At 44.7% G+C, this 27,864-nt stretch overlaps 1 protein-coding gene across 3 annotated transcripts in view; it reads right to left on the bottom strand.

The window, feature by feature from the left end:
* rab3gap1 (RAB3 GTPase activating protein subunit 1) overlaps nucleotides 1–26,122 on the bottom strand; it is a 135,552-nt gene extending 109,430 nt beyond the window's left edge. Inside the window, exons 1-5 of one of the 3 annotated variants that reach the window (XM_072262153.1) lie at nucleotides 25,981–26,087; nucleotides 25,813–25,868; nucleotides 15,658–15,733; nucleotides 15,149–15,284; nucleotides 14,771–14,849 (exon numbers count right to left, since the gene is read on the bottom strand). In XM_072262153.1, the coding sequence (XP_072118254.1) occupies nucleotides 14,771–14,849; nucleotides 15,149–15,284; nucleotides 15,658–15,733; nucleotides 25,813–25,868; nucleotides 25,981–25,998 (365 nt within the window). In that variant the 5' untranslated portion in view covers nucleotides 25,999–26,087. Of the gene's footprint in view, nucleotides 1–14,770; nucleotides 14,850–15,148; nucleotides 15,285–15,657; nucleotides 15,734–21,194; nucleotides 21,248–25,812; nucleotides 25,869–25,980 lie in introns of those variants that run through there. The other 2 variants (XM_072262154.1, XM_072262155.1) reach the window with 2 other exon arrangements.
* Nucleotides 26,123–27,864: the final 1,742 nt, after the last annotated feature.

The following is a 27,864-nucleotide window of genomic DNA, read 5'->3' as shown; positions in this document are numbered from 1 at the left end:
CCAGGGTAGTAATCTTAAGACTGCTGCCTGTGCCACATGCTAACAAGCGCAAGAATAGCATGATCAGGCATATTAATGTGTGGCTGAGAGTCTGGTGTAGGGGGCAGGGCTTCAGGTTCCTGGATCATTGGGGCCTCTTCTGGGGGAGGTACGACCTGTACAAAAAGGACGGCGGGCAGGTTTAATAGAGCTGTTCGGGAGGGTTTAAACTAAATTGGCAGGGGGATGGGAACCGGAATGATAGTGCTGAGGAAGGGGAAAACAGAAATAAATCAAAGATAGCGTGCAACAGAAATGATAGAAAGGACAGACAGGAGGTGAGGCATAATCACAGGATGAGTTACAGGGCAACAGAGACGTGGTGCAATTAAAACAGAAAGCTACAAATACTGGACTGAAAATGTTATATTTGAATGCACGCAGCATAAGAAATAAAATGGACAATCTTGAAATTCAGCTACAGATTAGCAAGCATTACATCATGGCCATTTCTGAAATTTGGCTAAATGCTAGTTGCCATTGGGAGCTTAACGTCCAAGGATACACAGTGTATCCAAAAAATAGGTTAGTAGGCAGAGGGGATGGTGTGGCCCTGAGTACAAGTAATGATATTAAATCATTAGGAAAGGATGACATAGGATCGGAAGGTATAGAGTCTCTATGGGTTGAGTTAAGAAATGACAAGGGTAAAAGAGCCCTAATGGCAGTTGCATACAGGCCTCCAAACAGCAGTGGGGATGTGGATTACAAATTACAGCAGGAGATAGAAAAGGTGTGTCAGAAGGAACAATGTCACGATAATCATTGGGGATTTTAACATGAAAGTGAATTGGGAAAACCAGGCCAGTACTGGATCTCAAGAGAGAGAATTTATAGAATGTCTAAAGGATGGCTTTTTAGAACAGCTTGTTGTTGAACCCACTAGGGGATTGGCTATGCTGGATTGGGTGATGTGCAATGATCCTGAGGTGATAAGAGAGTTTAAGGTTAAGGAACCCTTAGGGAACAGTGATCACAATATGATCCAGTTCACTTTGAAATTTGAGAAGGGGAAACTAAATTCCAATGTGTCAGTATTTCAGTGGAATAAAGGAAATTACAATGGTGTGAGAGGGGAACTGGCCAAGGTTGACTGGAAAGGGACACAAGCAGGAAGGACAGCAGAGCAGCAATGACTGGAGTTTCTGAGGAAAATGAAGGAAGTGCAAGACAGATATGCTCCAAATAAGAAGAAATTTTCGAATGGAAGAAGGATAGTACCATGGCTGACAAGTGAAGTCACAGCCAAAGTAAAAGCAAAAGAGAAGACATACAAGGAAGCCAAAGCCAGTGGGAAGATAGAGAATTGGGAAGCTTAAAAAAATTTGCAGAAGGAAACTAAGAAGGTCATTAGGAAGGAAAAGATGAATTATGAAAGGAAGCTGGCGACTAATATCAAAGTAGATACTAAAAGCTTTTTTCAGTATATAAAGGGTAAAAGAGAGTCAAGGTAGATATAGGACCAATACAAAATGACGCTGGAGATATTGTAATAAGAGATGCAGAGATGGCAGAGGAACTAAATGTGTAGTTTACATCAGTCTTCACAGTGCAAGACATCTGCAGTATGCTGGACATTCAAGTGTCAGGGAAATGACGAATGTGCAGTGAAAATTACGACTTAGAAGGTACTCAACAAGCTTAATGGTTTAAGGGCAGATAAATCTCAAAGACCTGATGGAATGCACCCTCAGGTTCTGAAGCAAGTAGCTGGAGAGACTGCGGATGCATTAACACTGATCTTTCAAGAATCGATAGATTCTGGCACTGTACCAGATGACTGGAAAATTACAAATGTTACTCCGCTATTTAAGGAGGGTGAGAGGCAGCAGAAAAAAAACTATAGATCTGTTACCCTGACATCAGTGGTTGGGAAGTTGTTGGAATCAATTGTTAGGGATGAGATTACGGAGAACCTGGAGGCACAGGACAAGATAGGCCAAAGCCAACATGGTTTCCTGAAAGGAAAATCCTGCCTGACAAACCTACTGCAACTTTTTGAGGATATTACAAGCAGGGTAGACAAAGGAGATGCAGTGGATGTGGTGTACTTGGATTTTCAGAAGGCCTTTGACAAGGTACCACACATGAGGTTGCTTAGCAAGATAAGATCCCATGGAATTACAGGGGAGTTTACTACAGGTCCACAACCTCTTACCCGAAATCCTTGGGCAGTTGCATTTCAGAATTCAGAATTTTTCGGATTTCAGATCCCCCCCAACCCTCGATACCAAAATACACGTATGCTCAAGTCCCTTATTTAATCTGTCTCAGTGCGGTGGACTTTAGGACCCAGCGGCGCACCAAATCTACGCACATCCTCCCATATACTTTAAGTCATCTTTACTTATAATACCTAATACAATGTAAATGCTATGTAAATAATTGATATACTGTATTGTTTAGGGAATAATGACTAGAAGAAATTTTATTTCCAACAAAAACATTCAATAAAACATAAAATATACAGCTTCAAATGAACCAAATCAAACACATGGTAAATGACTTATTGGAATAAATGCAGAACGTCACTGTCACTATAAAATTTCAGTAACTTGTCTTTCTGGTTTATTTAAATCATATACAGTGATAATTACGACACTATTTTCTTCAGTAAGACACCACACAGACACACCACGATCAAGCTTCTGCAATAACTCCACTTTCCGTGTTATTGATAGAGAAGATCCCTTCTCTTTTTCTCATTGTTACCCATAGGGGTATCTGCAGCTCTTTTTGACATTTTCACAGTGAAATTAAACACAAAGTCAACAGTGCACACAAAATATCAGAGAACAGCAAATACACGTGTAACCAGTACAAGCACTGAGCCACAACTGACATCTGGTGGCCTCTGCTAGTGTTGCCACGTCACACCCAAGTGACGTCAGCTGTTGGCGAAAAAAACTTCAGTTTTCAGAACTTTTCGGATTTCAGAATTTCGGATAAAGGAATGTCCACCTGTAGCATGCTGCCTGGCTGCCGGTTACTGTGGAGTTCCACAGGGGTCAGTGTTGGGACCACTGCTTTTTACGATGTATGTCAATGATTTGGACTATGGGATTAATGGATTTGTGGTTAAATTTGCCGATGATACAAAGATAGGTGGAGCAGCGGGTAGCCACATGGAGAGGATATTGATGGGCTCACAGAGTGCATCGCTGATTACATCAACTTCTGCGTGGTCTGCAATGTTCCGACAAGAACTGTCCCTTATTATTCAAATAACAAGCCATGGGTGACAAAGGACATTAAGGACATCCTGAAGGCTAAAAAGAGGGCGTTTAGAGATGGAAATAGGGAGGAGCTGAGGGCAATACAGAGGGACCTGAAAGCCAGGATCAGGGAGGCTAAAGACAGGTACAGGAGGAAGCTTGAGTGGAAACTCCAGCAGAACAACATGAGAGAGGTCTGGAGGGGGATGAGGACCATCACTGGGTTCCAGCAAACTAGCAACAGAGGAGCTGAAGGCAGTGTGGACATGGCCAATGAACTTTACCTGTTCTTTAACAGATTTGACAGTGGGGTCCCTGCCCATCCCCTACATGAGTCATCTGTTGTTGGCCCCCAACCAACACATATTCTATTCTCCCCTCCTACCCCTCCTCACAGTCCCCCACCTTGCTCTCATGACTATGCCCCTTCTCCACGTGAAACCACCACGGTGAGCTTCACAGCTGAACAGGTGAGAAGACAGCTGAAACATCTCAACCCAAGCAAGTCTGCAGGACCGGATGGTGTCAGTACCAGGGTGCTCAAAGCCTGTGCCCCTCAGCTATGTGGAGTACTTCGCCATGTCTTCAACCTGAGCCTGAGGCTCCAGAGGGTTCCTGTATTGTGGAAGACGTCCTGCCTCGTCCCTGTGCCGAAGACGCCGTGCCCAGCGGCCTCAATGACTACAGACCGGTGGCATTGACCTCCCACATCATGAAGACCCTGGAGAGACTCGTTCTGGAGCTGCTCCGGCCTATGTTCAGGCCACACTTAGATCTCCTCCGTTCGCCTACCAGCCCCGACTAAGAGTTGAGGATGCCATCATCTTCCTGCTGAACCATGTCTACGCCCACCTGGACAAGCCAGCAAGCACTGTGAGGGTCATGTTTTTTGACTTCTCCAGTGCGTTCAACACCATCCGCCCTGCTCTGCTGAGGGAGAAGCTGACAGCGATGCAGGTGGATGCTTCCCTGGTGTCATGGATCCTTGATTATCTGACTGGCAGACCACAGTACGTATGCTTGCAACAGTGTGTGTCCGACAGAGTGATCAGCAGCACTGGGGCTCCACAGGGGACTGTCTTGTCTCCCTTTCTCTTCACCATTTACACCTCGGACTTCAATTACTGCACAGAGTCTTGTCACCTACAGAAGTTTTCTGATGACGCTGCCATAGTTGGATGCATCAACAAGGGAGATGACGCTGAATACAGGGCTATAGTAGGAAACTTTGTCACATGGTGTGCGCAGAATTATCTGCAGCTTAACGTGAAAAAGACTAAGGAGCTGGTGGTAGACCTGAGGAGAGCTAAGGTACCAGTGACCCCTGTTCCCATCCAGGGGGTCAGTGTGGACATGGTGGAGGATTACAAATACCTGGAGATACGAATTGACAATAAACCGGACTGGTCAAAGAACACTGAGGCTGTCTACAAGAAGGGTCAGAGCCGCCTCTATTTCCTGAGGAGACTGAGGTCCTTTAACATCTGCCGGACGATGCTGAGGATGTTCTACGAGTCTGTGGTGGCCAGTGCTATCATATTTGCTGTTGTGTGCTGGGGCAGCAGACTGAGGGTAGCAGACACCAACAGAATCAACAAACTCATTCGTAAGTCCAGTGATGTTGTGGGGATGGAACTGGACTCTCTGACAGTGGCGTCTGAAAAGAGGATGCTGTCCAAGTTGCATGCCATTTTGGACAATGTTTCCCATCCACTACATAATTTACTGGTTGGGCAAAGCAGTACATTCAGCCAGAGACTCATTCCACCGAGATGCAACACAGAGTGTCATAGGAAGTCATTCCTCCCTGTGGCCATCAAACTTTACAACTCCTCCCTTCTAAGGTCAGACACCCTGAGCCAATAGGCTGGACTTGGACTTATTTCATAATTTACTGGCGTAATTTACATATTACTATTTAACTATTTATGGTTCTATTACTTTTTATTATTTATGGTGCAACTGTAACGAAAATCAGTTTCTCCCAGGATCAATAAAGTATGATTTAGATAGTTTAGGTGAATGGGCAAAGAAGTGGCAAATGAAATACAATGTTGGAAAGTGTATGGCCATGCACTTTGGTGGAAGAAATATTGCAGATATGCAAAGGGACTTGGGACTCCTTGTGCAGGATATCCGAAAGGTTAATCTCAAGGTTGAGTTGGTGGTGAAGAAGGCGAATGCAATGTTGGCATTCATTTGTAGCTGCAGGGATGTGATGTTGAGGCTCTAAGGCAGGGGTCCCCAACCTTTTTTGCACCGCGGACGGTTTAATATTGATAATAATCTTGCGGACCGGCCGACCCGGTGGGGGGGGGGGGGTTTCAAGTAGGGTTAAACTCACCACTACGTGTCTTTTACAGTGAGGGTTGCCAACTTTCTCACTCCGAAATAAGGGACAAAAGTAGCAATCAAATCCCAGGACACTACCCCACAAAAGACTACCACGACCATGAAGCCTTGCGCAGGAACCTGTGTGCGCATGCGCGTACGTGCCGATTTTTTTCCCCACAAATCAGTTTTGCCTTCATCTTCCTGACTATACTGTACATACATTACTTCTACTTTATATAGGCTGTGTATTTATCATATCATTCCTGCTTTTACTATATGTTAGTGTTATTTATTTTCGGTTTTATGTGTTATTTGGTATGATTTGTTAGGTTATTTTTTGGGTCTGGGAACGCTCAAAAATTTTTCCCAGATATATTAATGGTAATTGCTTCTTCGCTTCACGCCATTTTGGCATGGAAGGTTTCATAGGAACGCTATACCTTAGCGGGAGAAATATGGGACAAACCAATTTAGCCCAATATACAGGATGTCCCGGCAAATACAGGACAGTTGGCAACTCTATGTTCAAGTTCAACAGTGCGTGACAGAATGAGGAAAGGTGTAGCTGACTCATATCGTTTCCTCACGACCCGGTAGCACATGCTCTGCAGTCCGGTACCGATCCGCGGCCCGGTGGTTAGGGACCGCTGCTATAAGGTACTCATGAGACCACATTTGGAAGTACTGTGTGCAGTTTTGGGCTCCTTATTTGAGAAAGGATTTATTGACATTGGAGAGGATTCAGAGAAAATTCATGAGAATGATTCCAGAAATGAAAGGGTTACCGTATGAGGAACGCCTCGCAGCTGTTGGGTTGTATTCACTGGAGTTCAGGATATTCAGCAGGGATCTAATGGAAACATTCCAAATGTTAAAAGGCCTGAACAGATTAGATATGGCAAAGTTATTTCCCATGGTAGGGGAGTCTAGGAAAAGAGGGCACAACTTCAGGATTGAAGGACGTCCATTTAAAACAGACATGCAGAGAAATTACTTCAGTCAGAGGGTGGTAAATCTGTGGAATTTGTTGCCACGAGCGGGCTGTAGAGGCCAAGTCATTGGGTGCATTGAAGGCAGAGGTAGATAGGTAGTTGATTAGCCAGGGCATCAAAGGGTATGGGGAGAAGGCAGGGGAGTGGGGATGACTGGATGAATTGAATCAGCCCATGATTGAATGGCAGAGTGGACGATGGGCCAATTGGCCTACTTCTGCTCCTATATCTTATGGTCTTATGAATGTTAACATCGCATTTGCCTTCCTCACAACAGATCCAACCTACAAATTAACCTTTCGGGAATCCTGCACAATGACTCCCAAGTCCCTTTTAGTCTAAGATTTTTGTATTTTCTCTCCATTTAGAAAATAGTCAACCCTTTGATAGTGTAGACGATTGTCGAAGATCGCAGAGAGACATTGAAAGGATGCAGAAGTGGGCTGAGAAGTGGCAGATGGAGTTCAACCTGGAGAATTGTGAGGTGGTACACTTTGGAAGGACAAACTCCAAGGCAGAGTACAAAATAAATGGCAGGATACTTGGTAGTGTGGAGGAGCAGAGGTATCTGGGGGTACATGTCCACAGATCCCTCAAAGTTGCCTCACAGGTAGATAGGGTAGTTAAGAAAGCTTATGGGGTGTTAGCTTTCATAAGCCGAAGGACAGAGTGTAAGAGTCGCGATGTAATGTTAGGCCACACCTGGAGTACTGTGTCCAGTTCTGGTCGCCTCACTATAGGAGGGATGTGGAAGCATTGGAAAGGGTACAGAGGAGATTTACCAGGACGCTGCCTGGTTTAGAGAGTATGCATTATAATCAGAGATTAAGGGAGCTAGGGCTTTACTCTTTGGAGAGGAGGATGAGAGGAGACATGATAGAGGTGTACAAGATAATAAGAGGAATGGACAGAGTGGATAGCCAGTGCCTCTGCCCCAGGGCACCACTGCTCAATACAAGAGGACATGGCTTTAAGGTAAGGGGTGGGAAGTTCAAGGGGGATATTAGAGGAAGGTTTTTTACTCAGAGAGTGGTTGGTGCGTGGAATGCACTGCCTGAGTCAGTGGTGGAGGCAGATACACTAGTGAAGTTTAAGAGACTACTAGACAGTTATAGGGAGGAATTTAAGGTGAGGATTTATAGGGGAGGCAGGGTTTGAGGGTCCGCACAACAATGTGGGCTGAAGGGCCTGTAATGTGCTGTACTATTCTATGCTCTATGTTCATTTCTTCTACTAAAGTGCACGCCCATACAATTCCTGACAGTGTATGCCATTTGCTATTCCTTTCCCCATTCTTCTAATCTGTCTAAGTCCTTCTGCAACCTCTCTAATTCCTCAAAGCTCACTGCCCCAACACCTCTTTTCATATCATCCCAAATCATTGATATATAACGTAAAAAGAGTCAGTCTCAAGACATACCCCTGTGCAGCACCACTAGTCACCAGCACCCTACAAGAAAAGGCCCCCCTTATTCCCACTTTTTGCCACATGCCAGAATATTTCCTGTAATACCATGGGCTCGTAGCTTGCCAAGTAGACTCACATATGTCTACTTATCAAAAGCCTTCTGAAAATCCAAGTGCACATCACCAACCATTGTCTGTCCTGCCTGTTATTTCTTCGAAGAATTCCAACAAATTTGTCAGGCAAGATTTTCCCTCAAAGAAACCATACTGACTATGGCCTATTTTATCCTGTACCTCCAAGTACCCTGAGACCTCATCCTGAATAATTCACTCCTACATCTACCCAACCAATGAGGCCAGACTAACTGGCTCATATTTTCCTTTCTACTGCATCTCCCCACTTCTTGAAGAGTAGAGTGACATTCACAATTTTCCTGTCTACCAGAACCATTCCAAGATCTCATGATTCTTGAAAGCTCATTACTAATGTCTCCACAATCTCTTCAGCTATCTATTTTAGAAACCTGGTTCATCATTTAGAAACCTAGTAAGTCATCTGGTTCAGGTGACTTTTCTACCTTCAGAAAAGTCCCAAGAACCTTATCTCTCATTATAGTAACTTCACACACTACATGACTCCTGACATCTGCAAATTCCACCATACTGCTAGTGTCCTCCACAGTGAATACTAATGCAAAATATTTATTCAGTTCATCCACCATTTTCTTGTCTCTCATCACTGCCTCTCCAGCGTTGTTTTCCAGTGGTCCGATACTCATTCTTGCCTCTCTTTTACACCTTATGTATCCAAAAAAACTTTTGGTATCCTCTTAAATATTATTGGCTAGCTTACTTTTGCATTTCATCTTTTGTAGTTACCTTTTTTTTTAAAATATCCCCAACCCTCTAAACTTTCTACTCATTTTTGATCTATTATATGCCCTCTCTTTGGCTTTTATATTGGCTTTGATTTCTCTTGTTAGCCACAGTTGTGTCATCTTTCCTTTCGAATAATTGTTCTTCTTTGAGATGTATATATCTGTGACTTCCAGATTGCTTCTAGAAATTCCAGCCATTGCTGATCTACCATCATCCTAGCCAGTGCTCTTTTCCAATCAATTCTGGCCAACTCCTCTCTAATGCCTCTGTAATTCCCTTTCCTCTACAGTAATACTGATACTTCTGACTTTAGCTTCTCCTCAAAATTCAGGGTGAATTCGATCATATTATGATTACTTTCCCCGTAAGGGTTCTTTTTACCTTAAGCTCCCTAACCAATTGTGGTTCAATGCACAACACCCAATCCAGAAAAGCTGAACCCCAAGTGGCCATCTTGTATGCACCCTAGAAATTCCCCCTCCTGGAACCCCAGCACTAACCTGAATTTACCAATCAACTTGCACATTGAAGTCACCCATGACCATTGTAACATTGTCCTTTTAGCATGCATTTTCTATCTCCTATTGTAATTTGTAGGCCACATACTTACTACTGTTTGTGGATCAGTATACAACTCCCACATTAGGGTCTTTCTACCCTTGTTTCCTTTGCTCTATCCACAACAATTCCACACCTTCCAAACTCATGTCACCTCTTTCTAATAATTTGATTTTATTTTTCACTATCAGAGCAATGCCTTCCTGCCCGTCCTTTTGATACAAGGTGTATCCTTGGACATTAAGCTCTTAGCCACAATCTTCTTTCAGCTACGATTCAGTGATGCCTTCAACATCATACCTGCCAATCTGCAACTATGCTGTAAGTTCATCTACCTTATTCTGTATACTGTCCACACATTCAAATATAACACCTTCAGTCCTGTATTCACCCTTTTCAATTTTGTCTGCCATTTACACTGCAACTCATTCTGTTGACTGCAATTTTGCTCTATTAACATTGCATTGCCTGTGTTTGCGAACCAGTGACCGACCTCAACTTGAGCACAATCATCCGCCTTTTCTATAATACTTCTTGCATTGAGATATATGCAGCTCAAGACACTAATCATACCATGCTCAACCTTTTGACTCCTAATTTTCTCTCAGGAAAAGGTTGAGTGAACTTGGCCTTTTCTCCTTGGAGCGACGGAGGATGAGAGGTGACCTGATAGAGGTATATAAGATGAGAGGCATTGATTGTGTGGATAGTCAGAGGCTTTTTCCCAGGGCTGAAATGGCTAGCACAAGGGGGCACAGTTTTAAGCTGCTTGGAAATAGGTACTGAGGCAATGTCAGGGGTAAGTTTTTCCACAGACAGTGGTGGGTACGTGGAATGCACTGCCAGTGGCAGTGGTAGAAGCAGATACAATAGGGTCTTTTAAGAGCCTCTTTTTCTCTCTCCCCTTTTTCTCCCTCTGTCCCTCTCACTATACTCCTTGCCCATCCTCTGGGCTTCACCCCTCCCCCTTTCTTTCTCCCTAGGCCACCCATCCCATGATCCTCTCATATCTCCTTTGCCAATCAACTGTCCAGCTCTTGGCTCCATCCCTCCCCCTCCTGTCTTCTCCTATCATTTTGGATCTCCCCCTCCTCCTCTCAAATCTCTTATTAGCTCCTTTTTCAGTTAGTCCTGACAAAGGATCTCGGCCCGAAACGTTGACTGTACCTCTTCCTATAGATGCTGCCTGGTCTGCTGCATTCACCAGCAACTTTTATGTATGTTGCTTGAAATTCCAGCATCTGCAGATTTCCTCGTGTCAATGTGAATAGTAAGAGCTTTTTCAAATATGTAAAAATAAGAGAGATGAAAGTGGATTAAGATCACTAGAAAATGAGGCCAGAGAAATGATAACAGGGGACAAGGAGATGGCAGATGAACTAGATGAGTATTTTGCATCAGACTTCACTGTGGAAGACACTAGCAGTGAGCCAGGTGTTGATGGGTGTGAGGGAAGAGAAGTGAGTGCAGTTATGATTAAAAGGGAGAAAGTGCTCAAAAAACTGAAAGACCTAAAGGTGCACAAGTCACTCGGACCAGATGAACTGCACCTTAAGGTTTTGAAAGAGGTAGCGGTAGAGATTGATGAGACATCAGTAACGATCATTCAAAAATCACTGGACTCCGGCACAGTGTTGGAGGACTGGAAAATAGGACCATAAGACAGAGGAGCAGAATTAGGCCATTTGGCCCATCGAGTCTGGTCCACCATTCCATACAGCTGTTCCCCTATCCCATTCAACCCTATACACGTGCCTTCTCACCATATCCTTCAATGCCCTGACCAATGAGGAAATGATCAACTTCTGCATTGAATACACGCACAGACTTGGCCTACAGCACAATCTGTGGCAGAGCATTCCACAGATTTACTACTCTCTGGCTAAAAAAAGTAATCCCTTGCCTCTGTTCTAAAGGGTCACCGCTCAATTTTGAGGCTGTGCCCTAACCAAAAGAAACACCCAATCTACATCTACCCTATCTGGTCCTTTCAATAGGTTTCAATGAGATCTCCCCACGTTCTTCTAAATTCCAGTGAGTACAGGCCTAAAGCTGCCAGACACTCCTCGTATGCTAACCTCTTCATTCCTGGAATCATCCTTGTGAATCTCCTCCGGACTCTCTCCATTGACAACACATCCTTTCTGAGATACAAGACACAAAACTGTTGACAATACTCCAAGTGTGGCCTGACTAGATTCAGGGAATCTTGCAGGAGAGCTGCTAAGTCCCTCTGCACCTGTGATGTTTGAACCTTCACCCCATTTAGATAATAGTCTGCACTATCATTCCTTTTACCAAAATGCATTATCATACATTCCCCAACATTCTATTCCATCTATTTTTTTTGCCCATTCTTTCAATTTGTTCAAGTCCTACTGCAATCGCATTGCTTCCTCAGCACTACCAATCCCTCCACCCATCATCGTATCATCTGCAAACTTTGCCACAAAGCCATCAATTCCATTATCTAAATCATTGACAATGTGAAAAGTAGCTGTCCCTGAGGAACACTCGTCACCAGCAGCCAACCAAGAAAGGTCCCTTTTATTCCTACTCGTTGTCTCCTGCCTGTCAGCATATTCCTCTATACACACCAGCATCTTCCCTGTAATACCATAGGATTTTATCTTGTTAAGCAGCCTCTGGTGTGGCACATTATCGAATACCTCCTGAAAATCCAAGTAAATGATATCCACTGCCTCTCCTTTATCCACCCTGCTTGTTACTTCCTCGAAGAACTGTCAGATTTGTCAGGTAAGATTTCCCTTTACAGAAACCACGCTGACTTTGACTTACCATATCATTAGTCTCCAAGTACCCTGAAACTTCATCCTTAATAATTAGACTCCAACTTTTTCCAACCACTGAGGTTAGGCTAACTGGCCTATAGTTTCCTTTTTTTTTTATCTTCCTCCCGTTTTAAAGCCTAAACTGACTTTTGGAATTTTCCAGCTCTCCAGGACAATGCTAGAATCAAGTGATTCGAGAAGGGTCACCACCAATGCATCCATTATCTCGTCAGCAACCTCTTTCAGGACTCTGGGATATAATCATAGAAACATAGAAAACCTACAGCACAATACAGGCCCTTCGGCCCACAAAGTTGTGCTGAACATGTCCCTACCTTAGAAATTACCAGGCTTACCCATAGCCCTGTATTTTTCTAAGCTCCATGTACCTATCCAAAAGTCTCTTAAAAGACTATTGTATCCGCTTCCACCACTGTCGCCAGCAACCCATTCCACACACTCATCACTCTCTGCATAAAAAACGTACCCCTGACATCGCCCCTGTACCTAGTCCCCAGCACCTTAAACCTGTGCCCTCTTGTGGCAACTATTTCAGCCCTGGGAAAAAGCCTCTGACTATCCACACGATCAATGCCTATCATCTTCTACACCTCTATCAGGTCACCTCTCATCCTCCGTCACTCCAAGGAAAAAAGGCCTAGTTCACTCAACCTGTTTTCATGCATGCTCCCCAATCCAGGCAATATCCTTGTAAGTCTCCTCTGCATACTTCCTATGATTTCCACATCCTTCCTGTACTGAGGCGACCAGAACTGAGCACAGTACTCCAAGTGGGGTCTGACCAGGGTCCTCTATAGTTGCAACATTACCTCTCGGCTCTAAATTCAATTCCACGATTGATGAAGGCCAATACATCATATGCCTTCTTAACCAGAGTCAACCTGCACAGCTGCTTTGAGCGTCCTATGGACTCGGACCCCAAGATCCCTCTGATCCTCCACACTGCCAAGAGTCTTACCATTAATACTACATTCTGCCATATTTGACCTACCAAAATGAAGCACTTCAGACTTATCTGGGTTGAACTCCATCTGCCACTTCTCAGCCCAGTTTTGCATCCTATCAATGTCCCGCTGTAACCTCTGACAGCCCTCCACACTATCCACAACACCTCCAACCTTTGCGTCATCAGCAAACTTACTAACCCATCCTCCACTTCCTCATCCAGGTCATTTAAAAATCACAAAGAGTAAGGGTCCCAGAACAGATCCCTGAGGCACTCCACTGGTCACCGACCTCCATGCAGAATATGACCCGTCTACAACCACTCTTTGCTTTCTGTGGGCAAGCCAATTCTGGATCATAGCACATAAGAAATCAGTAAAATACAGTCACACTAAAAACTATAGTCCAAGTTCGTGAGTCCATGAATGTGGCAGCAGTCTGTAGTCGAACACAATATGGCTTGTTTTCTGCCAAGCAAACAATCGAGGGCAACACCAACTCCAGTATCTGCACCATGCCATGCAACCTCCTGCATTTTGGTGGAGTGTACCGACTACAATGCCTCTGTCTTGGGCAGCTGTCAGCAGGCAACACCACAGCTTGAGGCTTAGTCCTCCCTCGCTGTTTGCCAATGAACCAGTGAATTAGACTACAAACAACAGGAATTCTGCAGATGCTGGAAATCCAAGCAACACACATCAAAGTTGCTGGTGAACACAGCAGGCAAGGCAGCATCTCTAGGAAGAGGTACAGTCGACGTTTCAGGTGTGTTGCAGTGAATTAGACTTGCAGCATTCCACATTAACAACGTCCAACGGGGTCTTGCGACCACAAGAAAAGCAACTACGACAATCACTCGCTATTAGACTGCGGATCATCTTCGCCCACCCACTCTGACACAGGCAGCAGCATGATCTGCACCAGGTCCAGCTCCTCTGTCAACAAGCAATTCACTGATCAGACAGACAGGCAGTACCTTAAGTTCTTAAACGTCCAGCAGGATCTTGCAATCATAAAAATCCCATAGTTCATCCCATAGAAGGCTCTGAATCCCAGCACACCACCATCCTAGTCTGTTCAAACAGAACTTGGCCAACTTTCCTGTTTTGGGAAGTTTTCTTTGTGCTCTCAAGCTTCTATGGTAGGAAAATCACTTAACCTCACTCTGGAAGCATTCTAAATGAAAAACATCAGTCCTAGTCTGGGACATCACTCAAAACACTTCAATAACAACTGAGCTCATGATAATTACAGTATATAGGAAAGACCAATGCACATGACAAATATTTTGCATGGAACACCTTCTTTAGTTTTTCCTGTACTTTAATAAATAATTTTAGAAAAAACTTTCATGCTCCTAAATTTAAGTAATTTCCCAGAAAAATAATGGCAGCAAATTCAGATGTTTTTGAGGCATCAAAGCCCTTTTCATTGACATGCAAGTTATGGATGCAAGTCCTACACGTACTTCAATACAAGACTTTGCTGATTCCTCACCAGAGACAACTGCATAAAACATACATAGCGTCAGCTTTGTATTAAACTGTAATCGTCTACCCATAACAAAGAGCATCAAGAATATGCCTACCATCTGACGAGACAATGGGCTCTGGGTGGAAAATCATTGTTCATGGATAGCAAATCCTGCATTGCTTCAGGAAGAACATCTATTGAAATAAAATTGCAATTTACAAAATGGAATTTTTCTCCAGAATACATAAAACAGCATGTATCTGTGGAAGAAACTAATTTTTCCAAATGAAATGAACAAAACAGAGATGGAAACCAACTTACAAAATCCACCCCCTAACAAAGTTTTTAGGACAGTATTGGAACGTAGACGCTCTACTTCTACAAATTTATTCAAAGGTGGATACATTTATCCTAATTAATTAAAGGGTTGAAATGGGTCAGATTTCCAGTCAGTGGGTGTATAAATGCAGTCAGCTCAGGTGACTAGCCATACCTTCTTTTGACACTTCTTTTATATCCTTATCTATTGATGATTCTTGTTTGAGGTAATGATGTGTTATAGTGAATTTATAATCTGCGAAAGAAATCTCATCAGACTTCTCCTCCCACACTCCAGAGGTTAATTCACCCTGTAAATTCACAAGGTACAATAACTAGCAGTGCATAGCAATAATATACAAAAGCACAACAATTGATTTAAAAGTTTACAATATATTCCTGCCAAAAATTGTAAAACCCAGAGGTTGAAATAGCACTAGAAAATACCAGTGGAGATGTGACAATTACTCCAATGGTGGGATATTCTCTCCCTCTTCATTACTCATGGTGAGATACTTCACATATTTATAGCCAGACATAAATACACTCAAGATATCTGTAGAGCAAACACACTTAACAAGAACCCACAATGGCATTAATCAAATTAATTTTCAATTATCACTGATATAATTTCTTGACAAATTTTGAATACCAGTTAACTATGACAATGCAACAAAAACGGACCTTTTCCAAAGGTTTGCTTGCAGTTCTTCCAATCAGTTTCCAATCATTCAGCACTTCCTCAACTTTTGACATGAATCTAGAGGTAAGAAAATGAGAAATAATAGACAAACTTAAAAACGCCAATGTAACACTTTTTATAGGCAGACATGATGGGTTGAGTAGTTTCTTTCTGTACTGTAAAATTATATGATTCTTTGAACTGCTACCTGATTCTTAAATAAATCAATTATATAATAAGCATACAACAAAATGTTATTATAACACAAATCACTATGTCACCTCGCATTATACACATTTTACAGATAGCACGCTAGAAATGATGCTTCAAAGACAGCAGCATTTACTGAAGGTTGAGTACACCTTACCCTAAAAATCCAAATCCAAAAATCTCTGAAATCCCAATTTTTTTGAGTGCTGACATGACATCACAAATGGAAAATTTTACAAAGCGCTGGAAGGTTCCCAGGTGATGCGCAGATCTCTGCCTTCCCAGATCTCTGCGCATCACAGGCAACTCTGAGAAGTGGCTTCACATATGTAATGAACAAAGTACTTGTATTATCGAAAAAAATGTATAAATTACACAACCTTGAGATTTGTCTGCTTACAGGCAGCCACAAAGCAAGAAACCCAGAAAAACCCAATTAAATAAAGACAAACACCCAATGCACAGAGAAAGAGAAAAGAAAGACAAAGCATGCAAACAATAAAAGTGTGCAACAGCACTCTGAATGAAAAATAGAAAAACACTATAAAACAAAAAATGAAGATCTTGATCGTATTTTGAAAGAGTGCATTCATCAGCAGAATGAACATATGTTTCTCAATGATATGCTGAACATGAAAGAAGCAAAGATCTAGCATGACAAACTGAAAGTTGAAGGTAATTGTGAATATTTATCCGGCTGGTTGCAGAAATTTAAGAAAAGGCATGGCAGTCAATTTTAAGATTTGCGGTGATAAAGCATCTGCTGATCATGCATAAGCAAAGAAATACATTGATGAGTTTGCAAAGATAGTCGCTGATGAAAGTCTAACACCAGAGCAAGTCTACAATGCTGATTGTTTTTACATTACATAAAATCTAAAAAAATCAAATATAAATACAGTGTATTTATCAACCTGGTGAACCTCCTCTGCACCACCTCCAAAGCCAGTATATCCTTCCTCAAGTAAGCAGACCAGAACTGCACACAGCACTCCAGGTGCAGCTTCACCAGTACCCTGTGCAGTTGCAGCATAACCTCCCTGCTCTTGAATTCAATCTCTCTAGCAATGAGGGCCAACATCCAATTTGCCTTCTTGATAGCCTGCTGTGCCTGCAAGCCAACCTTTTGTGATTCATGCACAAGCACTCCCAAGTCCCTCTGCACAGCAGCATGCTGAAGGTTACCACCATTTAAATAATAATCTGCTCTTCCATTTATTCTTCCAAAGTGGATGACCTCAAATTTACCAACATTGTACTCCATCTGCCAGACCCTTGCCCACTCACTTAACCTTTTTCTATCGGCAGCAAACTAAGATACACTACACTTCTTTCTCTCTCTCTCTTTTTACTCCCTCTGTCCCTCTCACCATACCCCTTGCCCATCCTCTGGGTCCCCCCCCCCCTTTTCGTTCTCCCGAGGCCTCTTGTTCCATGATCTCATATCCCTTTTGCCAGTCAACTGTCCAGCTCTTGGCTCCATCCCTCCCCCTCCTGTCTTCTCCTATCATTTTGGATTTCCCCCCCGCCACTTTCAAATCTCTTACTAACTCTTCCTTCAGTTAGTCCTGACGAAGGGTCTCAGCCCGAAACATCGACTGTACCTCTTCCTAGAGATGCTGCCTGACCCACTGCGTTCACCAGTATCTTTTACGCTACACTCGGTCCCCTCTTCCAGATCGTTAATGTATATAATGATCAGTTGTGGGCCCAGCACAGACCCCTGTGGCACACTGTTCATCACTGATTGCCAGAGAAACACCCATGAATCCCAACTCTATGCTTTCTATTAGTTAACCAATCCTCCATCCATGCTAATACATCACCCCCAACTCTATGCATCCTTATCTTATGGACAAGTCTTTTATGTGGCACCTTATCAAACGCCTTCTGGAAATCCAAGTAAATAACGTCCATCTGTTCCCCTCTATCCACTGCGCTCGTTATATCCTCAAAGAACTCCAGTAAGGTTATCAAACAGGACCTGCCTTTGCTGAATCCTTGCTGCGTCTGCCTGATGAATTCATTTCTTTCCAGATGCCTCACTATTTCTTCTTTAGTGATAGCTTCAAGCATTCTCCCAACTACAGATGTTAAACTAACGGGCCTATAGTTACCTGCCTTTTGCCTACATCCTTTTTTGAACAGTGGCGTGACATTCGCCGTCTTCCAATCCGCTGGGACCTGCCCAGACACCAAGAGAATTTTGGTAAATTTATCACTAAAGCCTCTACTGTAACTTCTGCCATTTCTTTCAGTACCCTGGGATACATTCCATCAGAACCAGGGGACTTACCCATCTTCATGCCCACAAGTTTGCTCAGCACCACCTCTTTAGCAAAACACATCAAAGTTGCTGGTGAACGCAGCAGGCCAGACAGCATCTCTAGGAAGAGGTACGGTCGACGTTTCGGGCCAAGACCCTTCGTCAGGACTAACTGAAGGAAGAGCTAGTAAGAGATTTGGAAGTGGGAGGGGGAGGGGGAGATCCAACATGATAGGAGAAGACAGGAGGGGAAGGGATGGAGCCAAGAGCTGGGCAGTTGATTGGCAAAAGGGATATGAGAGGATCATGGGACAGGAGGCCCAGGGAGAAATAAAAGGTGGGGGGGAGAAACCCAGAGGATGGGCAAGGGGTATAGTTAGAGGGACAGAGGGAGAAAAAGGAGAGAGAGAGAAAAAGAAAAAGAATGTGTGTATATAAAAAAATAACGGATGGGGTACAAGGGGGAGATGGGGCATTAGTGGAAGTTTGAGAAGTCAATGTTCATGCCATTAGGTTAGAGGCGGCCATGGATAGACATATCAGAATGGGAATGGGACGTGGAATTAAAATGTGTGGCCACTGGAAGATCCTGCTTTCTCTAGCGGATAGAGCGTAGGTGTTCAGCGTAACGATCTCAGTCTGCGGCGGGTCTCGCCAATATATAGATGAAGCTACACTCAGGTTGGAGGAACAACATCTTATATTCCGTCTAGGTAGCCTCCAACCTGATAGCATGAACATTGACTTCTCAAATTTCCGCTAAGGCCCCACCTCCCCCTCATACCCCATCTGTGATTTATTTACAGACACACATTCTTTCTCGCTCTCTCCTTTTTCTCCCTCTGTCCCCCTCATTATACCCCCTGCCCATACTCTGGTTTTTCCCCCACTCCTCCTTTTCTTTCTCCCCGGGCCTCCTGTCCCATGATCCTCTCATATCCCTTTTGCCAATCACCTGTCCAGCTCTTGGCTCCATCCCTCCCCCTCCTGTCTTCTCCTATCATGTCGGATCTCCCCCTCCCCCTCCCAAATCTCTTACTAGCTCTTCTTTCAGTTAGTCCTGACGAAGGGTCTCGGCCCGAAATGTCGACTGTACCTCTTCCTAGAGATGCTGTCTGGCCTGCTGCGTTCACCAGCAACTTTTATGTGTTTTGCTTGAAATTCCAGCATCTGCAGATTTCCTCGTGACTACCTCTTTAGTGATAGCTATTGTATCGAGGTCCTCATCTCCCATCACATCCATAACATCTCTCTTTGGCATGTTAGGCATATCCTCCACCGTGAAGACCGGCACAAAATAGTCATTCAAAGGTTCTGCCATTTCCTCATTACCCATCATCAATTTCCCCCTTCTCGTTCTCCAAGGGACCTACATTCACTTTATATAATTATAAAAACTTTTACTATCCGCTTTTATATTTTGTGCCAGTTTATTTTCATAATCCTTCTTCCCTTTCTTTACTGCTCACCTAGTGGTACTTTGTTGCCTTTTAAAGTCTTCCCCATCTTCCAGATGACATTTCGAGTCGAAAGCCTTCAGCAGACTGGAGGAAAAAAAGCTGAGGAGTAGATTTAAAAGGTGAGGGGAGGGGAGAGAGAACCACCAGGTGATAGGTGAAACCTGGGGGGGAGGGGGGTGGGGGATGAAGTAAAGAGCTGGGAAGTTGATTGGTGAAAGAGACAGAAGGCCATGGAAGAAAGAAAAAAGTGGAAGGAGCACCAGAGGGAGGTGATGGGTAGGCAAGGAGATGTCAGAGAGGGAAAAGGGGATGGGAAGGAAGGAAGGGGGGGTGGGGCATTACCAGAAGTTCGAGAAATCTATGTTCGTGCCATCAGGTTGGAGGCTACCCAAAGGGAATACAAGGTGTTGTTCCTCCAACCTAAGTGTGGTCTCATCACAACAGTAGAGGCGGCCATAGATAGACATATTGGAATGGGAATGGGAAGTGGAATTAAAATGGGTGGCCACTGGGAGATCCTGTCTGTTCTAGAGGACAGAGCGTAGATGCCAACGTAGATTGGGAGACCGCTTCACCAAGCATACACTCCATCTGCCAGAACAAGCGTATCTACCGGTGGCCACCCATTTTAATTCCACTGCCTATTCCGATATGTTCACCCACAGCGTCCTCGACTGGTGTGATGAGGCCACACTTAAGTTGGAGGAACAACACCTTATATTCCGTTTGGGCTGTCTCGAACCTGATTGCATGAACATCTCAAACTGCCGGTAATGATTCCCAACCTTCCCCCCACCCCACCTTGTTCATTTCACATCCCTTTTTCCCTCTCTCACCTCATGTCCATCCATCGCCTCCCTCTGGTGCTCCTCCCTTTTTCTTTCATCCATGGCCTTTTCTCTCTTTCACCAATCAACTTCCCAGCTCTTTACTTCATCCCTCCAGCTCCAAGTTTCACCTATCACCTGGTGGTTCTCTCTCCCTTCCCCCATCTTTTAAATCTACTCCTCACCTTTTTTCTCCATTTTTTGCTGAAGGGTTTCAGCCTGAAATGTTGACTGTACTCTTTTCCATAGATGCTGCCTGACCTGCTGAGTTCCTCCAGCATTTTGTGTGTGTTGCTCAGATTTCCAGCATCTGCAAATTTTCACTTGTTTGAGATTAAATTTTCTTTCTTCCCTCTTCAATATCAATTACAAAAAAAAAGCCTTGTAGTCTTGAATACTCTGCAGTTTTCAGACATGAAAACAATTTACAAAAATATAAAATCATTGCATTTGCTAATCTTACTTAATATGCAAACATCTTCTAACTGGGCACACGGATTTATTTAAAGATTCAAGCACTCAACAGAAATATACAACAGAAAAGGCACTTTTGGCTTCTAATAATAAGTAGTAGATATGTTGGCTCACTTAATACGGAAATACATCAAGGGTACTCCTTTGAAAACTACAAGGAGAACTTATGCGTCAAAAATACAACGAACAAATTATGAAACATTTTAATAACTTCAAAAGCATGTAAATCTCATGGCTTCAAGATTACAAAAATAAAACAAAATTTGAAATAAAACGTGATTACTAGTCCCTAAAAGTCTTACATTTGCTCGCAGGTCCCACAAAACTGCTATCTGTGCACTCCAGTTAAGCCAAGCTGGTGAGCAAAACAAACGAATTTACAAGCAATACAGGGTTCCAGAGATGAGGTGTGGAAGTGCAAGATATCTCCAAACATCGACCACATGTCCATAGTACATTTCCCTGCAAAATCATCAACCCAATTCACACCCGCAAGTTACGTTGAAAGATTGGAGCGACTGGGCTTGTATACACTGGAATTAAGAAGGCTGAGAGGGGATCTGATTGAAACATATAAGATTATTAAGGGATTGGACATGCTGGAGGCAGGAAGCATGTTCCCGCTGATGGGTGAGTCCAGAACCAGAGGTCACAGTTTAAGAATAAGGGGTAGGCCATTTAGAACGGAGTTGAGGAAAAACTTTTTCACCCAATGAGTGGTGGATATATGGAATGCTTTGCCCCAGAAGGCTGTGGAGGCCAAGTCTCTGGATGCTTTCAAGAAAGAGATGGATAGAGCTCTTAAAGATAGCGGAATCAAAGGTTAAGGGGACAAGGCAGGAACCGGATACTGATTGTGGATGATCAGCCATGATCACAGTGAATGGCGGTGCTGGCTCAAAGGGCCGAATGGCCTACTCCTGCACCTATTGTCTATTCTAGCCTTATAGCCTCATAATTTGTCCTTCCCAATTGAAAATTTTCCTGTCCTCTCTGATCCGATCCTTTTCCATGATAATGCTGAAGGCCAGGGAGCGGTAGTCACTGTCCCCCAGATGCTCACCCACTGAGAGATCTGTGACATGACCCAGCTCGTTACCTAATACTAGATCTAGTCAGTCTGTCAACATACTGTGACAGGAATCCGTCCTGGACACACTTAACAAACTCTGCCCCGTCCAAACCCTTGGAACTAATCAGGTGCCAATCAATATTAGGGAAGTTAAAGTCACCCATGATAACAACCACGTGGTCGATGTTTAAAGATCTCTTGCAGGATGTTAGGAATAAATTTGTCCCAGTGAGGAAGATAAAGAATGGTGGGGTGAAGGAACCATGGGTGACAAGTGAGGTGAAAAATCTAGTCAGATGGAAGAAGGCAGCATACACGAGGTTTAGGAAGCAAGGATCAGATGGGTCTATTGAGGAATATAGGGTAGCAAGAAAGGAGCTTAAGAAAGGGCTGAGAAGAGCAAGAAGGGGGCATGAGAAGGCCTTGGCGAGTAGGGTAAAGGAAAACCACAAGGCATTCTTCAGTTATGTGAACAACAAAAGGATGACAGGAGTGAAGGTAGGACTGATTAGAGATAAAACTGGGAAGATGAGCCTGGAGGCTGTGAAAGTGAGCAAGGTCCTCAATGAATACTTCTCTTCAGTACAGGTGTCCCCCGCTTTTCCAACGTTCGCTTTACAAAACCTCACTGTTATGAAAGACCTACATTAGTACCCTGTTTTCGCTTTCAGAAGGTGTTTTCACTGTTACGAAGAAAGGCAGCGTGCGAAAAAAGGAAGCGCGCCCCAAGCAGCTGCTCTCCCCCCCGGATTCGGAACGGCAATGCTTTAACACGTTGCATTGAGCAGCCGTTAGCAAGATGAGTTCTATGGTATCAGAAAAGCCTGAGAGAGCTCGTAAGGGTGTTACACTTAGCGTAAAACTAGACATAATTAAGCGTTTTGATCGTGGTGAACGAAGTAAGGACAAAGTGAGTTTGGCTTGTGGGCGCTGACGAAGATGATGTTGAAGAGGTTTTGGCATCCCATGACCAAGATCTGATAGATGAAGAGCTGATGCAATTGGAAGAGGAAAGGATAACAATCGAAACCGAATGCAGTAGTGAAAGTCAAGCAACTGCGTGAGACTTTCGCTGCAATGATAAAGTACGACTTTAATTTTGAAAGGGTAAGTAGGTTTAGGGGATATTTGCAGGATGGTTTGAGTGCTTGCAAAGAACTGTGTGATAGAAAAATGCGCGAGGCTCAGCAGTCAAGCAAGCCTTCCACGTCAGCCACAGCAGACGACGAACCTCGACCTTCGACATCGAGGCAGGCAGTCATAGAAGATGAGCTGCCCCAATCGACGATGAGATGACACCCCCGTGTCCCACCACCCCAATCCCCGGGCCCCGGACAGATATTGTACCGATTTGCGGAGAATGCAGTTGTAGCCGGGAGGCACACAGCACATCTTTAAGAAAAAAGCCGAAATAAACATACTAATTAATTAGGTTCTGCCCGGCACGTAAATTGTCGGCCCAGATCAGAGGCGATGCGATTGGCACTGATCTGGGCCGACATTTACGTGCCGGGCAGCACCTAATTAATTAGCATGTTTATTTCGGCGTTTTTTCTTTAAAGATGTGCTGTGTGCCTCCCGGCTACCGCTAGTTCTTCGCGGCAATGTATCGGGTCGGCGGCCCAGAGGGTGGAGGCTACTGCACCACCCCAACCTGCGACGACTCAGTCTAACACAACATCATCACTGTGCTCGGCACTGTCTTCCCAATTCTGGTAAGTGATACTGCACTGCACAGACATTATTTCTACTTTATATAGGCTGTGTATTTTTACGTGTTATTTGGTAGATTTCGCAGCTTCATAGTTTAAAGGTTACTGGAGAGCACATTTATGCCAACAGCACTTGCGTGAGATTTTCACTATGGAGATCTGTGCAGGCAATCATTGTAGAGAAGTATTTCTACTTTATATAGGCTGTGTATTTATCATATCATTCCTGCTTTTACTATATGTTACTGTTATTTTAGGTTTTATGTGTTATTTGGCAAGATTTGGTAGATTATTTTTGGGTCTGCGAACGCTCACAAAATTTTTCCATATAAATAAATGGTAATTGCTTCTTCGCTTTACAACATTCTGGTTTATGAACCGTTTCATAGGAACGCTCTACCTTCGGATGGCGGGGGAAACCTGTATTCACCAATGAGAGGGAACTTGATGACGGTGAGGAAAATATGAGTGAGGTTGATGTTCTGGACCATGTTGATATTAAGGGAGAGCAGGTGTTGGAGTTGTTAAAATACATTAGGACGGTTCAGTCCCCGGGGCCTGACGGAATATTCCCCAGGCTGCTCCACGAGGCAAGGGAAGAGACTGCTGAGTCTCTGGCTAGGATTCTTTATGATCTCATTGTCCACGGGAATGGTAGCCGAGGATTGGAGGGAGGCGAATGTTGTCCCCTTGTTCAGAAAAGGTAGTACGGATAGTCCGGGTAATTATAGACCAGTCAGCCTTACGTCTGTGATGGGAAAGCTGCTGGAAAAGATTCTTAGAGATAGGATCTCTGGGCATTTAGAGAATCATGGTCTGATCAGGGACAGTCAGCATGGCTTTGTGAAGGGCAGATCGTGTCTAACAAGCTAAGAGTTCTTTCAGGAGGTGACCAGGCAGATAGATGAGGGTAGTGCAGTGGATGTGATCTATATGCATTTTAGTAAGGCATTTGACAAGGTTACACACGGTAAGCTTATTCAGAAAGTCAGGATGCATAGGATCCAGGGAAGTTTGGCCAGGCGGATTCAGAATTGGCTTGCCTACAGAAGGCAGAGGGTCGTGGTGGAGGGAGTACATTCGGATTGAAGGGTTGTGACTGGTGGTGTCCCACAAGGATCGGTTCTGGGTCCTCTACTTTTCGTAATTTTTATTAACGACCTGGATGTGGGGGTAGAATGGTGAGTTGGCAAGTTTGCAGACAACACAAAGGTTGGCGGTGTTGTAGATAGTGTAGAGGATTGTCGAAAATGGCAGAGACATTGATAGGTTGCAGAAGTGGGCTGAGAAGTGGCAGACGGAGTTCAACCTGGAGACGTGTGAGGTGGTATACTTTGGAAGGACAAACTCCAAGGCAGAGTACAAAGTAAATGGCAGGATACTTGGTAGTGTGCAGGAGCAGAGGGATCTGGGGGTACATGTCCACAGATCCCTCAAAGTTGCCTCACAGGTAGATAGGGTAGTTAAGAAAACTTATGGGGTGTTAGCTTTCATAAGCCAAGGGATAGAGTTTAAGAGTCGCGATGTAATGATGCAGCTCTATAAAACTCTGGTTAGGCCACACTTGGAGCACTGGGTCCAGTTCTGGTCGCCTCACTGTAGGAACGATGTGGAAGCATTGGAAAGGGTACAGAGGAGATTTACCAGGATGCTGCCTGGTTTAGAAAGTATGCATTATGATCAGAGATTAAGGGAGCTAGGGCTTTACTCTTTGGAGAGAAGGAGGATGAGAGGAGACATGAGAGGTGTACAAGATAATAAGAGGAATAGATAAAGTGAATAGCCAGCGCCTCTTCCCCAGGGCACCGCTGCTCAATACAAGAGGACATGGCTTTAAGGTAAGGGGTGGGAAGTTCAAGGGGGATATTAGAGGAAGGGTTTTTACTCAGAGAGTGGTTGGTGCGTGGAATGCACTGCCTGAGTCAGTGGTGGAGGCAGATACACTAGTGAAGTTTAAGAGACTACTAGACAGGTATATGGAGGAATTTAACGTGGGGGGTTATATGGGAGGCAGGGTTTGAGCGTCGGCGCAACAATGTGCGCCGAAGGGCCTATTAAAAAGTGCAGGCAATACGCGGTCCCGGAGATGAGGTGCGGGAGTGTGGGCAATACAGGGACACGGGCGAACGCTCCTACCTCTCCCATTCCGAAGCCGTCGTAAAGTCCGTGATTTCAAACACATCTGACTCCGGCTGTCAGCATTAACGAAATAAAAGTAAAGAGGCGTGAACGAACATAAACGCTCTGTAATTCGTAAATTTCAATGATAAATTGTATTTAAACAGAAAACAAATTAATCCTTACGTCGCTATCCGCCGCCATTTTGCAGACTGTCTGTTTGTTTCCGGTGGGTTGTGGGTAGCGGACCACCTCCTCCTGTTAGCGTAACCAGGAGAGGGAGCGTCATCACGTTCCCCCCCCTCCCGGGACAGAGAAAGCGTCAACACGTTCCACCACCCCCCCGCAGGACAGAGAGAGCGTCATCACGTTCCACCCCCCCCCCAGGACAGAGAGAACGTCATCACGTTCCAACCTCCCCCGGACAGAGAGAGAGTCAACACGTACCCCCCCCCCCGGGGACAGAGACAATACATCCTCCCCCCCCCCCCGACGGAGAGACAACCTCCCTCACTACCCTCAACAGAGCGGAGAGACAGACTGTAAAGCTCCCAGACGCAGACAGGGAGGCAACACATCCCTCCCCAGACCAGCAGACGGCAGAGCAATGTCCCGGACAGATAGACAACACATCCGCAAACCTCCAGCCAAAACCTCCGATCACCATGACAGAGTATAACTCCCATCACCATCACTAACTGAGGGACACACAACATCCCGTCACCGGGACAGAGACACACACTGACCCGTCACCGGGACAGAGACACACACTGACCCGTCACCGGGACAGAGAAAACAAAAAAAAGGAAAAAATAATTGATAAATAAATAAATAACGGACAAGCAACACACATCAAAGTAGCTGGTGAACACAGCAGGCCAGGCAGCATCTCTAGGAAGAGGTACAGTCGACGTTTCGGGCCGAGACCCTTCGTCAGGACTAACTGAAAGAAGAGCTAGTAAGAGAATTGAAAGTGGGAGGGGGAGATCCGAAATCAGGTCTGTGCAACCAAGTCAATCAAGATTTGAATAGATCAGCAGTAAGCCGTTAATTAGACAATCAAGATTTGAATAGCTCAGACTCAGCCGAAAGCAGCTGATTGGGCAGTCGAGGTCAGGTGACCAAACATTTTGAAAAGCTCAAACAGATAAATAGAGGGATAGCTCAAGCGAAGCGGCCAGTGCGTGAGTGGGCCAGTGAAGGAGTGGAGCTTTGAGGCTTTGACGAGAAGAGGCCGAGGGCAAGCTAGCTTGCAGTTAGTTTTTACAATGTCCCCTGAGACGGTGATGTGCCTTTCATGTGAGATATGGCAGTCTTGGGGGAACGCCCCTCTCCCGCAAAGTCACATCTGCCAGAAGTGCATATGGCTGGGCGATCTGGAAGACCGTGTAAGGAATCTTCAGCAGCAGCTGGATGACCTTTGACTCATAAGGGAGAATGAGGCAGTCATAGATGAGAGCTACAGGGAAGTAGTCACACCTAGGCTGTCGGAAGCAGGTCGTTGGGTAACAGTCAGAGGGGGGAAAGCGAAAGTGAGCAGACAGGTAGTGTAGAGCAACCCTGTAGCCATTCCCCTGAATAATAAGTTTACCATCCTGGATACTGTTGGCGGGGATGACCGACCAGGTGTGAGCCACGGTGGCAGGGCCTCCGGCACTGAGTCTGACCCTGTGGTGCAGAAGGGTGGGACGGAGAAGAGGAGAGCTGTTGTCATTGGAGACTCTATAGTCAGGGGAGCAGACAGGAGATTTTGTGGACGTGAGAAGGACACCCGCATGGTTTGTTGCCTCCCGGGTGCCAGGGTCCGGGATGTCTCTGAACAGATGCACAACATCCTGGTACGAGAGGAAAAGCAACCAGAAGTCGTGATACATGTTGGGACCAACGACATAGGCAGGAAGAGGGATGAAGTCCTGAAGTGTGAGTTTCGGGAATTAGGCAGAAGGCTGAAGAACAGGGCCTCAAGGGTGACGTTCTCAGGATTGCTGCCAGTGCTACGTGACAGAGATGGTAAGAATTGGAGGAGATGGCAGTTGAATGCATGACTGAGGAGTTGGTGCAGGGAGCAGG

Source organism: Mobula birostris, chromosome 6 (genome assembly GCF_030028105.1).
Source record: "Mobula birostris isolate sMobBir1 chromosome 6, sMobBir1.hap1, whole genome shotgun sequence".
Lineage (NCBI taxonomy): Eukaryota > Metazoa > Chordata > Chondrichthyes > Myliobatiformes > Myliobatidae > Mobula > Mobula birostris.
This window is presented reverse-complemented; position numbering and strand designations above follow the sequence as displayed.